A 17,168-nucleotide genomic window follows, 5' to 3' on the forward strand; every position below is an offset into this window, starting at 1 on the left:
TCTAGTTCTTGCTTTGCTATTTTCACCTAGCATTGCAAATTTTCTCTAAAATGCATTCTTTTAAATTCCCCTGTAATCGTAACTCAAATACACCACCCCTCCATTCCGAAACTAATTCCCGTCACATGGGAAGAAATACTCATTCTCCATTAACATTCACCCTGCACAAACAAGAGGATCTTTCCTTCTGCCCCATACCGACCAGTTGCTGGTGATTCAATTCCAACTCACAGCACAGTAAAATTGAGCTCTTGTTTTTTCTATATGTAGACCGCCAGCCCCTTCTTCTGAGGTGCCTCTGGGGGGACCCAAACCTCCAATCTTTTGCTTGACAACCAAGTGCTTTTGCATCCCCCAATGACTTGCTACATTCCATAACCTACCAGAAAGTAGACTGAAGCATTCAAATCTGATTTCACTGAGGTCAGGAAATAATGAAAGAGAAACATGCATAAAAGGCTTATGGCAGTGGAAGATCTACTTACAATACGCAGGCTCATCTTGCCTGTGGCTCACTCTAGGTTCCCACCCGCTTCGTAGGCTGGGCTGTCTGCACAAGCAACCAAGGTCATTCCTGCGGGGAGACTGAGAAGATGAGGTCCAAAGAGAGACGAGTGCTTCCCATCTCGCCTTCCAGGAACATTTGTCAGATTTTCCCTCTTCTTAGGACTGACACTGAAAATGTCCACTCTACCATGACAGCAAGCATGTGCCGTGGCCACATGAAGCTGTTTTCCCTCAAGTCGCCTTTAAAAACCTCCTTCGTTTGTAGTCTTTCTTTCTCCCTGGAATGTACTTCCTCTGCTTCTTTTTCTAGGCAAAAGCTACCCACTCTAACCAAACAAACCCAACTCCATCGATTTGATTCCCACCCATTATACAAGGACAGTGAAGAGTAAATCTTTATGGGACCAGATAACCTCGACTGGGGGGTTTCAGCCACCCACCTTGCTCGGTGCAGTGCACCAACAGAGCCCCCAGGGCTCCTTACCCACTCCATAGACTCCAAACCAGACTCACGACCAGCAAGTTGATGGCAGCTCTGAGCGACCCTATAGGACAGGGTAGAACTGGCCTCCTGGATTTTCCAAAAGTGCTTACTCTACAGAAGTAGAAATCCCTGAACATTTAAATTTTTATTTCCTCCACAAGACTTTCTCAGGAGCTTTCTATTCTCTTATTATACTAATTGATTATACAATTGGCTGTTTCTCAGAAGATTCAACTCTTGGATAGTATGATTTCTCTCTTTTATCATAATAAAACAACACATCTATATTTAAAGATATAGATAAAAAAGTACATAGTGCATAGTTTCTACATACCTATGTACCGAATACTCTGCTAAGCACTTAAAATTCATTCACTCATTACATCTTCACTTTAACTTTAAAAAATAAATTCTTGTGGCTCAGTTTTAGAGATTGAAAACAGGGAAACAATGCAATTGGCTAACACGCTTACCGCTGCACATGCAGTGAAGGTGGAGAGCGTCTTTACATGCAGGCCGAGGCGCGCAGCTCCCCACTACTTTCTCCCCACTACTCACCAAGAGCAATGCCTGTGGCCAGTATATTCCGCACATTGTGGTTGGTTTTGAAGTGGCCATGTATTTTGAGCGTGTTTTCTCTCCCAGTTGTATTTCCATTTGAACACACACACACACACACACACACACACACACACACACACACACACCTCTCTGTACTCCAACAGAAAGCGCTTGGCTCTAAAAGGTGAGGGTGGTTAGTTAGCACCCTGCAAATGAGAGACCACAACCAACGCCATGTGAGTGTCAGAAGTGCATTGTGACGCCTCCAGCGCCGGCTCTCCCTGGCAACCGTGGCTCCTTCTCCCGGAGGACGCGGCTGTGTCTTCGTGATGCCTTCTTCTCTTCTAACACTTAAATAGTCCCTTTAAATTACGCTCGAAATGGGGTCTCTTTTGCACCCTAATACAAAGGGCTTATCAAAAAACAGGACTAGGAATCCAAAACTGGGTTTACTGGTAGGATTGCTGGAGGGTCTTGGGGAAACTTGGCACCAGGGGGAGAAAAAAGAACGAAAAAGAAGTACTTTCCTCCACATTTCCATGGACCCTCGGAGACGCCTCCAGAGTAAGTGCTCTTGGAATTATGAACCCGTGTTTCGGCGCCTTAAGAAACTTTCCTAAATCGTGCTGTGAGTTCCTTCCTAGTAGGCTCTTCGCTGTGAATTGTTTGTTCCTTCTCTTTGTCCCGCTTGAATTTGACCCTTAGGTTTGGACGCCTTGGAATCTTCTAAAAATTGGCGTTTTGCTTCAGCTTTTGATAGAGGTACTGTAATTCCTAATTATAGAAGGAGTTTTGGGGTCTTTTGGTTTGGTGCATGGTTGGTAGGGGTTCAAGAAAATATAATCTTTTATATATATGTATGTGTGTGAATATAAATAAATCTATATATAATGTACACTAGTGTATAATATAATGAGATCCATGACAAAAGCTCTGCTGACACAGTAAGCTCTTTATTCCAGAGTCAACCCAGAGCACAGTACTCCGCTTAGAAACGCTGGGGTCTGGACCAGGATGGTTCGGGTTATTCTGGTTTTCATGGCGCTCTGGCGCACCACAAACCACTTTGAGTTGCCAACTCACAAGGACAGCAGTTCACACTCCCCAGCTGCTCGGCAAGGGAAAGAGGAATTATTCTACAACTGTAAATGATTTAAACTTGAAATATGTGGTTTTAATATTGCATTGCGTCACTGGTTGTCTCTTTGTGACCGATATTGTGGGGCTCTTTGGAGGGTGATTTCCCCCACAGCAGTGGGGAGATGGTGGCAGCTCTCCTCCTGTTTTGACGCGTGTTCACTCCTGGAAGGATGGGAGAGCTACTATTTGTTCCGCTGTAGAAACTGGCCTTCTGCTGCCAAGGAGCCTTTAAAATATCTGTGGCCTTGTTTGAAGAACATCTGTGTTAATCTGCGTACTTTAGAGAAAAAAAAATCTACAAAACCTCATGTATAAGAGAGTTTTATATAAAGATTAAGTGCACATCAAGAAAACATCCCAACCCAGCGCTGCCCAAGCCCACAAGTCCAACATTAACCCATATGTCCGACACCAATCCACAAAGCCCTCCTCCATCTCACAAAACACACACAATGATGCCAACTGCAGGAGGAAAGCTGAGTTAATGAACGTGTAAGCATCTCAGCGCTGGCAGGGGTCTCCACACGGCTGCTCCAGCACCCAGGGCTGCATCAGGGTAAGTTCATGTGGCTTCTCCTCACGGATGTCTTGCAGGAAGTGAGCCTTGCCAGCTGAAGCAGGGAACTGGCTAAGGCAGCTGCACCCTGGTCCAACCATCAGAAAGCAAAGACCCAAAAACTGTAAAGGCGAGGCTCACCATTCCATTTATCTTTCTGCCTTTCAATTAACCCCACAAGTTGTTTATCGGCCAGGTAGCCACAATAAATTAAGTACCTCAACATCTTTCAATAGTATAAAATAGCTTAACCTAACTAAAACAGTTTAAAATTATGTAGCTACATACTTTAAATGTGTGTGTTGTTTTAAGAATAATATGCAGTTGTTAATCTTCATAACAAGAAATATCTGAAGGGGAAATTCAGATAGCTAGTGACCTTATAGAATTCTGGATATCGGGCATTTGACCTTCACACAAATTAGACCCTGCTTTGAAGGAAAGCTTTGCCTCATAGTTGGGCTGGGAACGGCTCACAGGAGTCCACCATGGACTTGTTGCTCAAGTTCAAGAGCCATCTATCTCAGGTTTCAAAAATGTTTGGCCCTTTCCATTAACAAACTGCCCCCTTTTTATTCCTTGTTTGCAAGTGGACACCCCTTTCAAAGAATGCACTATTGAGAAGCCTATTAATTTTTTTGAGATGACAAGGTCTTTGTAAGCAAAACATTTATATATATATAATTCTTAACTCTGGACATTATTATAAATTTAAATATGCATATTTATTTATTACTTGTGTATGTTTGTGATTTTAATTATTGATTTTATAGCACATGTGATTGTGAATTAAACTTAAAAAAATACTTTTATTGTGGGTTCTTACATCTCTTATCACAATCCATACATTCCTCCACTGTGTCAAGCACATTTGTACATATGCCACCATCATCATTTTCAAAGCATTCTCTTCCCACTTGAGCTCCTGATATCTGCTCCCCATTTCTTCCCCCACCCTCCCTCACAAACCCTTGATAAGTTATAGATTATTTTTATCTTACATCATTCCTCCGTCGCACCCCTCACCTACTTTTCCATTATTCATCCCCCTGGAAGGGGGTTCTAGGTTGATCCTTGGGATCGGTTACCCCTACCTTCCCCTAATCGTCCTGGTATCTCTACTCTCCTTTTTGCCCCTGAAGGTTTTATCTATCCTGGATTCCCTGCATTGTGGCTCTTTTCTGTAGCAGTGTGCATGTTCTGGTCTAGTCCAATTTGTAAGACAGAATTGAGGTCATGATAGTGGGGCGAAGGACACACCAAAGAACTAGAGGAAAGTTGTGTGTTTCATCGGTGCTATACTGCACCCTGACTGGCTCATCCCTCCCTGTGACCCCTCTGTGCAGGTATGTCCAATTGGCTACAGATGGGCCTTGGTTCTCCACTTCATGCGCCCCACCATTCTCCTTAGGTATGGTTTTAATTATGCATCTTAGATACCAGATACCTGATCCCATCAACATCCTATGATCACACAGGCTGGTGTGCTTCTTCCATGGGGGCTTGGTTGCTTCTCAGCTAGATGGCTGCTTGTTTATCTACAAGCGTTTAAGACCCCAGACAGTATATCTTTTGGTAGCCAGGCACCATCAGCTTTCTTCACCACATTTGCTTATGCACCCATTTTGTCTTCAGTGATTGTGTCAGGAAGGTGAGCATCACAGAATGCCAAATTATTAGAACAAAGTGTTCTTGTGTTAAGGGAGTAATTGAGTCAAGGCTCAATGACCATGTGCAACCTTAATTTTTACCACATAGATATGAACACATAGTTTTATATTACGATATTAGGAGCTCTAGTGGCATACTGGATTACACATTGGGCTGCTGACTGCAAAGTCATCAGTTTGAAACCACCAGCCCCCTCCGTGGGGGAAAGATGAGGCGTTCTACTCCTGTAAAGAGTTACAGTCTCAGAAACCCACAGAGACAGTTCCACCATGCACTATGTGTCAGACTTAACTCGCTGGCAGGGAGTTTGTTTTACAATATTGTATTATAAAGAATTATACGATCATTCATTTTCGCAGACTTTTTTTTACCAGGATTGACCTTAGAATACATACCTCTACAAATGATTTAAATATAAAGTGTTATTTTCTCAGAGAGGATATTTTAGAGGAAAATAACGTTTATCCACTTTGTTCAGCCCTGAGCTGATTCAGATATGCAAATGAAGTGTTGATTCTAGCTAATATTCTGGAGAAATGGCCAGTAGTAACAGTGGGTCAAGCACTGGGCTGCTAACAGAAACATGGCAGTTTGAGCAAAAATGTCCGCTTGCAAAAAGATCACCCAGTCGACATCTGCTGCCTATTACACTCTCAGAAACACCTGGAAGCAGTGTCTGTCTGTCCTATGAAGTCGCTGAATCAGAATCAACTTGATAACCAGGTTTGTTTTGTCTTGATTTTTAAGTAAAAAGGTAGGCATTTAAAAAAATCCGAGGAAGCTAAATTTAGGAAAATATCAGAAAAAAATAAATGTAATTAAACTTTATTTCAGCAATGTCTTGTAGTACATAAGTAATTTAAAATATTTTAAGCGATGTGCTGATACTCAGATTGAGTTCATTGATTCTTGGTGTTATTAGAAATTCTAATTTTTGAGAAAGACATCTATATTCAAGTCTGTTAGTACTATGTTTATTTGTCCTTCATTTTGTTCATGTTTTTCTAATTTTAAATTATTATTATGAGTTATATAAGAACAATGTTTGAAGAACTCATTGATGATAAATTTATTTTATATAACCCAAACTTTATTCTTGGTTCTGACTACCTTGTTCAGAAGACCCTGAACAAATCTTTAAACTCTTCCATCTAACAATATATGTGTCCCAACCACAGTTCCACACCTGCTTCTATAGTCCCACCTCTTACCGGAATGTACCGGTAGCCACCAATCTTTCTTTTGTGACGGTTTCCTCATTACCTTCCCCTCCACAACCCTATTAATCTGGAGTTTCCATTGTGAACCTTCAGGCAACATTTCAACCATGCGTTGGTGGTTTCCCTCATCTGGATGATGTGTCTATGTCTTTGGGTGGTTTTTCTCTCTCTTTCTCTTTTGGTTTGTTTTTTGGTTTTGTCTCTTTTGTTTTTCTCTCTCTTTCTCTTTTGGTTTGTTTTTTGGTTTTGTCTATTTTAATAAATATACTCTTAAATTAAATAATAATAATAAAAGTGAGAAGCATAACGTTTGTTTGTTTTTGGAACATCAGCATAAGAGTTATTAACTCAAAATCTTTTTTGAAAAATCTTTTTAAAAAAACTAGCAAATAAAATCTCAGAGAACATGCAAATGTGTTATATTTCCATTTAAATGCAGAAACAAAATGATGTTAATAATTTTCTGACTGAGCAGAGAATAAGTTATCACAACTGCTGCCACTTCGTTTAACTTTACCAGTAAACAGTAGCATGACCAATTGTACTTTACTTGGCAAACTCTTAATTGTGTCTTTGAAATGATTAATCTCCAGCATTCTTGAGAGAAAACCTTTGCATGTAGGCTAATACAAGATAGATTTGAATTTTCTTAATAAAATAAAATATTCATATTTTTGATAGGCACCTTATTTTGAAAATTGATACAAGCAGAAATAAGTTGTTGATGAAGCTCTAAGTAATATTTGCTTATAAAGATCCCAGGACTAATTGGACTTTTGACAAGTGGGAACATATTTATTTCCTCAAATAATTAGGGAAGAGTATAGTATCAAGACAATAACTCTCCAGTCCATCTGGATGAATTGATCTTATGAGACTAGAATATAAAAATATAAACAAGAGGCCGAAAATAAAGTATCTTATCAGGTGGGCAATTATAATCCAATATCAAATGCATTTTAAGTATCTCCTCATTTCCCAAATTGTTTCCATGTAATTGGTTTTCTCTTCCTTTGAGTGCATTTTAAAGCAAAACTGGAAATGTGTACACTCCTCTAGTAGCTGCTGCATGGGGGAAAGGAATGCTTTGGTTGTGGGAGACAGAGGACAGCAGAGTCATTGCAGCCTCTCTCAGAGCTTCCTCCAGTGCCGGCCGATGTGTTCTACCGCGTCTTGCTCGTGCAGATACCAAATTTAATAAAATACAGGAATTGTAGAATTGCTTTATTATTTACCCAGTTTCTATTTTATTGACTTTATAACTTCAGTTTGTTCTTTTCTGTGATATTAGTGATTCAGGGACTCAATTTTAAAAGGCTGTGCCCTGAGTGGTTGGAGTCTAGAGTTCACAGTATTCTCTCTCCTACATACAATGAAATTTCTGTTGCAGTATTAAAAATGAGGTGGGGGTGATGGAGGGTAGTGAGAGAGGACAGGAGGCAAGTGGAAGTGTGTGTGTGTGTGTGTGTGTGTTGGCAGGGGGAGGCGGGCTTGCCAGAGAAAATATGAATGCTTCTTAAGGCTGAAAAAGTTATTAGGTAATTTCCATACTTAAAAGACATCTTTGAAGATTTTCATGCTTTCTTATTGCCAGCAGGGTCTTCTGTTGAAATAAGATAATTTCCGTGTTTGCATACTTCAGAAAAGCAAGAGCGAAATAGAGTCACAGGCACATCCCTTCTAAGATACAAAGCTAAACAGAATGCCAACCTGAATCAAGGGCCGGGAAACGTGGCAAGCTTTGCTTAACTCAAATATCCTATGAAAGCGTCAGTTATGTAGATGATGTATATATGCTTAAAATGAATATTTTTGTGAAATAATGGCAAAATATATGATCATGACCCATGGCATACTAGTCTAGTAGCTGAGGAAGCTGAATTTCTTAAAGAAATTTGTGAGTGAGAAGTAATTTACCAACTACCTGGAGCTGCATAGTTCCAAAATACGCCCCAAATCGGCATCAGATGAAGAGCGCCTGTTTGGGCAAGCCAACATCTAGACTGGGGGACACAGGAGTAGGGCATTGAATGATGACGTTGCTAACTAGTTTCATGAAATTAAAAAACAACAACAAAAAACCCTTGGAGCTATTGCTACATATTAAAAGACACAACACCTATTTCACAGGGCTGGTGACCCAGTCCTCTACAACAGCACCGTTTACTTTAAGAATGCAGTTCTTGTTCAGTTTATTATGCAGATTTACATCCCCATGGGGTTTAAGCAAAGCCCTAGAAAGTCTTATAAATGCCTAAAATATAGCTCATCTCACTGCAGTGGCAGGAATGCCATAAGAAAGAGAACCAAATATTGTCATTTTCATCAAATACTGAAATAGAGATGATCAAATAAATGCAGTTGCCTCCCTCCCTCTCCGCCCTCCCCCCACCCCCCACCCCAGCCAGGAGCTTTGGGGAAATGATCTGTATGTCTGATAGAGATCTGAACATTCTTCTCTGTGTGTGCTGCAAGCGTGCATCTGAAACATGCCGTCCTGATTTCACTCTCACTGATCTGGGCCTCCAAGTGAACTGACCACAGCCTCTCTACCAGCTGCTCTCACAGGTCATGCCAGGGCCATGGGAAGAGCAATGAGTGGTAACAAAGGAAAGGCCCCATTACTACCACCACCCTTTTATTGTTCCCTCTGATATAATTGAAGTGCTCTTATGCCATTGTTGTGAAAATTTTAGAGTTATTCTGTTTTAGAAATAAGAGTTTTAACCATCTACCTGCCCAGTGGTGTGCACCTACGCACCTACTTCCTCTCTACAACTTTCGGCCTTTCTGAGTTGTCTCCTAAGTATGTCAAGCATCTTCTGGGATTCCCATTTCCTGTATGTCTAAGTCTCCAGCTGCTCCAGATAGTGTGATTAGATGACAGTACCGCGTATCTTGTGAGTTTCAGTGTAGTTCTACTTAGAATACAGAACTAAGAAGCTGGGATTGAAACAATCGTTCTCAAACTTTCTGGTCTCAAAATTGCTTCATATTCTTTAACACTATCAAGGGTTCCACATAGTTCTTGCTTATATAGGCAATATCTATTACTATTTATTATATTTAAAATGTAAATAGAAAAATTTAAAGTATATACTTATTTTAAAACATCAATTACAAACCAATTTCATGTTAACATTAATAATATATGGAAAATTACATTTTTTTCACAATAGCGATTTAGTGAGAATAGTGGCATTATTTTCTATATTGTCAGAGCTTTTTAATGTCTGGGCTCATAGAATTACTTAAACTCTTGCTTTTCCTATTTACTTTTACAGGCAATCTTTTGTGCTATTTGTTATATGTCACATAGACTTGAAAATTGCACTCTATACTTGTAAGTGAAAGTGCAAAAGACAAACAGATGTTCTAGTTTTAAGCTCACACAACCCTTGCTAGGGTTTTGGTGTATCCCAGGCATTCCTGGGAAACACTTGCATAAAAAGTGAAACAAAGGAATCTGAGGGAGACATTGGCAGGGAATAAAGTGCCATGCATGCTTCTTATAAATGAATAAAGAACAAGACCTAACAAAGTAAGAGCAACCTCATGGACTCCCCAATGATGACCTAAAATCATCTATAATACAATGTTATTGATATAAGTAAGAACTCAAAATGAAGTGGACCTTTCATTTGTACAAATACTTAAGGAACACATTTAAATTTACAAATTAAGTATAAACAAAATTATAAACCCCCAAACGCTCAAATTCATAACATTGACCTGATGTGACAGATGATGCTTTGCTAGCATAATCGCAATTTGTGATGTGAATGTAGCATTCACTGCCCTGGTAACAACATCGCATCAGCAGACATGTGCTCTGTGTGCCTTGAGGTAGCACCTTTCCTCTCCTTCCTACAGCTCCTCCTTTCTCTATACCTTTTACCTTTCCTGTTTCGTGTTTTCCCCCTTCTCAATCATTCTTTCTAATTGGATCTCAGATACACAGAAATAGATAAATCCTTAATTTAGGATGCATTCCCATCATGGGTCCACTCATAAACCTTGCTAATTTTGTTAGCTTGTATAAGATACCATATATACTCGTGTATAAGTCCCCCCTCCTCCCCGCTAACATGTCGTGGGGGGGGGGGGCATTATCATGAAAGTTCTTTTTCAGAGTCTTATTTTTTTATCCTATTAGAAATGGATACTCTTGAACCAAAACAAAAACACCAGTCATATGAGACTGGTTTAAAAAAGGAAGGTTGTGTCAAGAGCAGAAGAAAGTAATAACAGTATTGCAAGTAGGGAATTCTTTGTTGAGGAAAAGCAAGTGAGGGAGTGGCAGAAAATGATGGCTGACTTGGAACAGATTCCAAAAGCTAAAAAAGCTCGTCGTGGTTTAATGTCTTTCTATGGGGCTCTAGAGAGTGAATTGCATAAATGGGTTATGGAGTGTCCTCAAAATGGTTACTGCATAACATGCATAGGAATAATCCGCACACATGCGCTACAAATGGCTAAGGATGACAAATATAAAAAAGCACCAGGTATTGAAAAATTTGCTGCATCAGCAGGATGGTATACCCACTTCATGAATAGGTTTGGCCAACTATGTTTGAGACAAAGAACAAAGATATCCCAGAAAATGCCACAAGACCTTAAAGAAAAAATTAGTCATTCCAGTTATTTATTATAAAACAAAGAAGGATTTATAATTATTACCTGACAGATATTGGGAATATGGATGAAACTGCCATAACTTTTTATCTTCCAAGCAACAGAACTGTGGCAAGTTTAGGAGAAAAAACATTTTTCTCAAAACCATAGGAAATGAAAAAAAAACTTTAAAGTTGTTCTTTCATGTTTGGCTAATGGAACTAAGCTGCATCCTATCATTATTTTTAAAAGAAAGACCTTGCCTAAAATGATCAATTTCCCACCAGGAATTACTGTGCGTGCACATGTTAAAGGCTGGATGGGTGAGGACGGAACAAAAAAATGGCTGGGAGAAATTTGGAACCGACGACCAGGAGCAGCCTTAAAGAAAAAGCCATCATTACTTGTTTGGGATATGTTCAGAGCCCACCTATCGAATGACATAAAAAATTGGCAAAATCTAGTAAAATTACTTTAGCCATTATTCCAGGTGGGCTTACACCTGTACTGCAGCCTCTGGATGTATCTTTGAATAAGCCTTTTAAAGACCATGTGTGAAGGATGTAGCATGAATGGATGTCATCTGGTCAAGCCCGACTTAAAAAAGGAGGAAATCTCATGAAGCCTGACATAGAGTTAATGGCAAAGTGGGTTCGAGATGCATGGGAAGACATTCCAGAAGACATGGTGCTACATGACTTCCAGAAATGTAGTATTAGTAATGCTATGGATGGCAGTGAAGACTGTGCTTTTTATGAAAATGACAGCAGTGGTGGTGATGACGGCGATCTCAGTGAGGATAGCGTCTATGATGACCTCACACCAGCTGAAGCTCTGTATTGGGATACGAATGATGATGAGGAATCCAGTTTTGAAGGATTTTAACTCTTTACATTTTAGCTTGGTTGCTGATTGAGCTCAGGGAATAGTACTCTTAAGGTATCATTGTTGATACCTTTTTTGTTGTTGTTGAACCTATTTTCCACTTACTGTGCTAGCTTACTAATGTTAAATGACATGTTGTCCTTTTATTTATATATTTATTTAAAGTAAATATTTAAATACATTACCCCACTGATGTCTCAATTTTTAGTAATTTTATTTTCATTTGTTTTGATTATTGAAATTCACCAATAGCTTCTGCATTTTCCACCCTAGGCTTATACTCGAGTGAATCAGTTTTTCTGGTTTCCCTGGTAGTAATTAGGTAGCTCGGCTTATACTCGGGTTGGCTTATATTCGAGTATACACGGTAATTAAAAATATAAGCCTACCAACCAAAATAAAACTTAGAATATTGTCGATACTTGTGATCTTACCATATGGGCCTCCCATTCTACTCTTTAGGCTTCTTCTACTCATGGCAAATATTGTAAACATTGTGTTTATTAGCATTTTTTTATAATACGGTCACATTTCAAATACGTCATTTTATACATAGATGCTAACGTTATACATTTTTAGCCTTACTAAAAAGGAACATGACATAAATAATCTTCAGAGATTTATTTTTCTGTTTAGTGGGTGCCACTGAACTCCATTAATTTTTTAAATCACTGCTTAATATTTCATCTGTTAATAAAGCAGCTTATCCAAATATGCCCCTTCTTCACCTAAATCAGTTCATTAACACAATGTAGCTAATAGAGTAAAAATCAAGATTCAACCTTTTCTCTTTTTACCATTCACAGGCTGCAGTGTGGGGCCCAAAGAGTTTGAGGTTAGAAGAAACCAACTGGAGTTCCAGTGGCGTTCCTTTCCAGCTCCCTCCGTGAACTTGACTGGTTCCAGTGGCGTTCCTTTCCAGCTCCCTCCGTGAACTTGACTGCTTCCAGTGGCGTTCCTTTCCAGCTCTCTCCGTGAACTTGACTGGTTCCAGTGGCGTTCCTTTCCAGCTCTCTCCGTGAACTTGACTGGTTCCAGTGGCGTTCCTTTCCAGCTCTCTCCGTGAGAGTGACATGTCAGGTGAGTTGCTGATACTTCCAAACCTTAGTTCACTCATGTAAAGAAGAAAGATAATGAGATTATTTTCTGTTTTGTAGAATTTCTCTGAGTTTCAAATAAATTAAGTATGTGCAAGTGGCTTACAAATTGTAAGGTAAAATACAATGGACAGCTACGTTAATTACCATTTATTTTCTGATTCAAATTAAGTTTGGTTATATCCAAACAGCTTTCTGAAGGCATATCCATTTTGGAAAAGGAAATTACATTCTTAGTTATCAACATTAACCTAGAGAAAAGTGCATTTTATGCTTAAAGTACTGGCAATCATCCCCTATCTTCGAAACAATGAACTCTAAATCATACATGCTCTTCCGCTCCCAATAAAAGCAAAACGAAAAGAATATTAAGAACCCAGATGATTAAGAAAGGACTCATTGCAACTAACAAACCTTTGAGGGTGGGGGTGGCGTGGGGAGTGGGACAACTTGTGGCCCATTGAAGGGCTAGCTACTCTATGACCACAATAAAGTAATATATTTTGTCCTCCCTTTAAAATAGTTTTTGCATTGAAAGTATATGTGTCATCTAGTCAATTATATCTCACAGCATGATACCACGCCTAGCATATGCACATGAGCATAATAGCTTGCTATACTATCTATTTGAAAGTAATAGGTACGTGGACTACCATACTGGTACTGACTGACATAATTTTAGATTCCCAGTGTTAAAAATTAGGTTCTTTAAGATTACGAACTAGCCACAGGGTATGGATGCTCCAATATGTGGTACTGTCTCAATTACTTAAAACGTTAAATGTGTTGATAAGTCTTTTTTCTTTTTATTATTTTTTCTCCTCGCAAATGAAGGAGGAAAAGCTATAGGGATCACTTCTTGCCTTAGCCTGAGCACCCCTGTGGAGAGGATCCAAGCATGAAGTTTCCTTTGAAGTGAAGGAGGTCTCTGCTCACATCAGCTCAGAGGGTATATAGAGGAGAACAAGAAACCGGCCTCCTGAAAACAGACATTAGCATTTAAATGAGGCCAGATTAAAAAGGAAATTTAGGCATCAAAAATTACTAAGATTTTTAAACTAAGATACACTTGTTCAGGAATGCTAGGTCAGGTCACCTTGCTAAGAAGCAGGTCTTTCTTAGGTCCAAAGCAAAGGAAACAAGAATAGAAAATGTTGAAACAGCTGAAAGCTTCGGTCAGAGATAGGAGAACTAATTCATATTGAAAGATCACAGAAACCAGGCATTTTCACTGTGGGTGCACACAGAAGTCTAGCAACACAGAGGGAGTATATGGGCCCTAAGCCCCGCTTTTCATTCTGCATTTAATACCAGGGATCTGGGAAGGCTAGACACAAAACAAGACAAAAGTAACCATCTCAAAACAATATTCTGGTTATGAATTCAACCATAAAATTTGCTGACATGGGTAAATTCAACATAGGAATTGTAATCTTCTTTGAATGCAAAAAAGCATCTGACATCTATAAAGCCAATTAGAAACCAGAGTTAGCCTTGTTTTAGCAGAATCCATGAACTGCCCACCAAGAGCAAGTCTTTGACTAACAGTACTGTTGAAGGCACTGTGCGCCACCGAACTTAAATCATGGGTCCTGATTTTATGTTTAAACATAAAAACAAAGTTAACTACATAAGGCAATATACGTTAAGCAGCAGAAATTCTATAAGAGAAGAGGATCATATAGTTAAGATGCCTAGAAAGCTTCCCAGACAGAGAAGACTTCAACTGGTTCTTAAAAGAGTAAGTCCACTGGGTGGAGTATTGAGGTGCTTCAGGTAGACCGAGAGGTTCAAGCAACAACTTGGAAGCAAGCAGAAATATTTCATTTGATAGCCCTTGAACACTGGGATTAGAACAAAGGGTCCTGTCAGTCTCTGAAGCCAAGTAAGAAGAAGGTTGAGATCAGAAGGCAAACGGCCCTCCATCAACCTTATTCATAGAATTGTATATGGCACCATCTACACACCCAGGCAAAAGTGGATTCCCTCTCCAACCACCAATGAAAAATTATCCTCAAACATTCCCTTCAAGGATGGAGCATAACTGATAGGCATTATGATTTGAAAATAAGCTCCTCATCCTTTCCAGGTCCCCTCTTCTCACATTTTCCTTGAATACATCTCAAATGTATTTCTTTCCTTGAATAGATCCACAAAATATAAATCCTTATTTTATTTTAGTGAATGACTGGATGATATACTCATAGTGCAAGGAGACTTCTGAGAATAAGTTTAGAAACAGCTTGGGAAGCTTACAGAAAATGATGCTATCTACTGGAATTTAAAGAATAGCAATTATTTAATAGCAGAGGGGAAAGGGATGGATTTTACCCCAGGGAGCCTTATGAATACAAACGTAAGAGCAAAAAGGAACATAAGAGCAGAAAAAATATAAAGGTGAAGCTGATTGGCAAAAGGGGATTTCATTAAGAAGCAGTGGACATGGAGAGCGTTGAATAAAATGTCTGAAGAGTTTGGAATTGTTTATGTAGACAGTAAATAAATACTGCCTTTGGGGATAAAGTTAGAGTTTGGGAGAGAAGAAAAAATAGGTTGAAAGCTGCAATTAGGATGATCAAATTAATAGAATAGACTGATCTGGAAGAAGAGTCTTTTTAATCAGAAAAGTAATAAGAATGGAAGTAGTACAACCACATTGGCAAATAATTTTGCCATTATCTGGCAAAGCTGCTCAGAAAGACTCCATAGTCCAGCACTTCTGATCTTGGATATGGTCTCTAAAAAAGGAGAGAGAAAGAAAGAGACAGAGAGAGTTCTTTACAGGTACAGCAGAAGCCAGAAATGTGTAAGAGTATTTGCTTCAAATGTGGCAAGAAAAAAAGCTGATGGTGCCTGGCTATCAAGAAATTCAGCGTCTGGGGTCTGAAAGGATTGAAGGGAAGCAGGAGGCCATCTAGCTCAGAAGCAACAAAACCCACATGGAAGAAGCACACCAGCCTGTGCGATCACGAGGTGTCGAAGGGATCAGGTATCAGGCATCATCAGAACAAAAAAAATCATATCATTGTGAATGAGTGGGCGAGTGCGGAGTGGAGACCCAAAGCCCATTTGTAGGCCACTGGACATCCCCTTACAGAAGGGTCTCAGAGAGGAGACGAGCCAGTCAGGATGCAATGAAGCAACGATGAAACATACAACTTTCCTCTAGTTCCTAAATGCTTCCTCTCCCCAACTATCATGATCCCAATTCTATGTTACAAATCTGGCTAGCAGAGGATGTACACTGGTAAAGATAGGAACTGGAAACTCAGGGAATCCAGGGTAGATGATCCCTTCAGGACCAGTGGTGTGAGTGGAGATACTGGGAGGGTGGAGGGAGGGTGGGTTGGAAATGGGGAACCGATTAAAGGATCTACATGTGACCTCCTGCCTGGGGAATGGACAGCAGAAAAGCGGGTTAAGGGAAACGTTGGACAGGGAAAGATATGACAAAATAATAATTTATAAACTATCAAGGGTTCATGAGGAAGGGAGGAGCGAGGAGGGAGGGGATAAATGAGGAGTAGATGCCAGGGGATTAAGTGGAAAGCATATATTTTGAGACTGTTGAGGGCAATGAATGTCCAAATGTGCTTTACACAATTGATGTATGTATGGATTGTGATAAGAGTTGTAGGAGCCCCTAATAAAATGATTTTAAAAAGAAAGAAAGAATATCAGGAAAAGAAATAGAATGTTTGCTTCAGCATTAACCTGGAAATAAATTGTCACTGCCAAATAAACACATTATAGCATATTAATACAGAACAATAAATGTGTGAGTGGAGTAGAGCTACATCAACATGTGAAAAACACCAAAAACCATGTTGCCCAAGAAAATAATGTATGAGAAAATTATATACTCTCTTTATGTGTGGGGGTGTGTGCTTATGAATACATACACATGTAGAAAACCTGTTAAGCAACAATAAGGAGATAGCAATGTGAGGAGCTGGGTGGGTATATATTAGTCTTTTGCTATTATTATTATTATTTTAATGGCATAAGAGGAAACCTGGGGGTGTAGCGTGGGTGCCTATGAGGACTTGGCTACTTATTGCAAGGGCAGCAGCTCAGCAGCATCAGCCTCTCTGGAGGAGAAAGATGAAGCTTTCTACTCCCTTAAAGATTCTGTCTTGGGAACCCACAAGGGTGATTCTACTCTGTTTTGTAGTGTAGCTATGAGTCAACATGTACTTAATGGCAGTGAGTTTGGGGTTTCCTTAATTTCAATATTGTATCTCCGGGGAAAGGAAGTGTATGTCTCAGAAGGGACCCAGGGGCTTTTCGAGAATCTTTTTGACTGCGGCTCTACCCCAGCAGAATGTCCTCTTCCAGGGACGGACTACTTCTGAGGATGTGTCCAAAGTACATAAGACCAAGTCTCACCACTTTTGCTTCTCAGGAGCACTGTACCTCTTCAAAGATAGAAT

The 17,168-nt window shown here is 39.6% G+C and overlaps 1 protein-coding gene across 1 annotated transcript in view; it reads left to right on the plus strand.

Moving 5' to 3' along the window:
* Nucleotides 1–1,932: 1,932 nt before the first annotated feature.
* The window catches only part of LOC142440053 (uncharacterized), a 176,189-nt gene continuing 160,953 nt past the window's right edge, over nucleotides 1,933–17,168 (plus strand). Inside the window, exons 1-2 of the mRNA XM_075542671.1 lie at nucleotides 1,933–2,116; nucleotides 2,258–2,314. Of these exons, the coding sequence (XP_075398786.1) occupies nucleotides 1,933–2,116; nucleotides 2,258–2,314 (241 nt within the window). The remainder of the gene's footprint in view (nucleotides 2,117–2,257; nucleotides 2,315–17,168) is intronic.

This window comes from Tenrec ecaudatus, chromosome 2 (assembly GCF_050624435.1).
Source record: "Tenrec ecaudatus isolate mTenEca1 chromosome 2, mTenEca1.hap1, whole genome shotgun sequence".
Taxonomy (NCBI): Eukaryota; Metazoa; Chordata; class Mammalia; order Afrosoricida; family Tenrecidae; genus Tenrec; species Tenrec ecaudatus.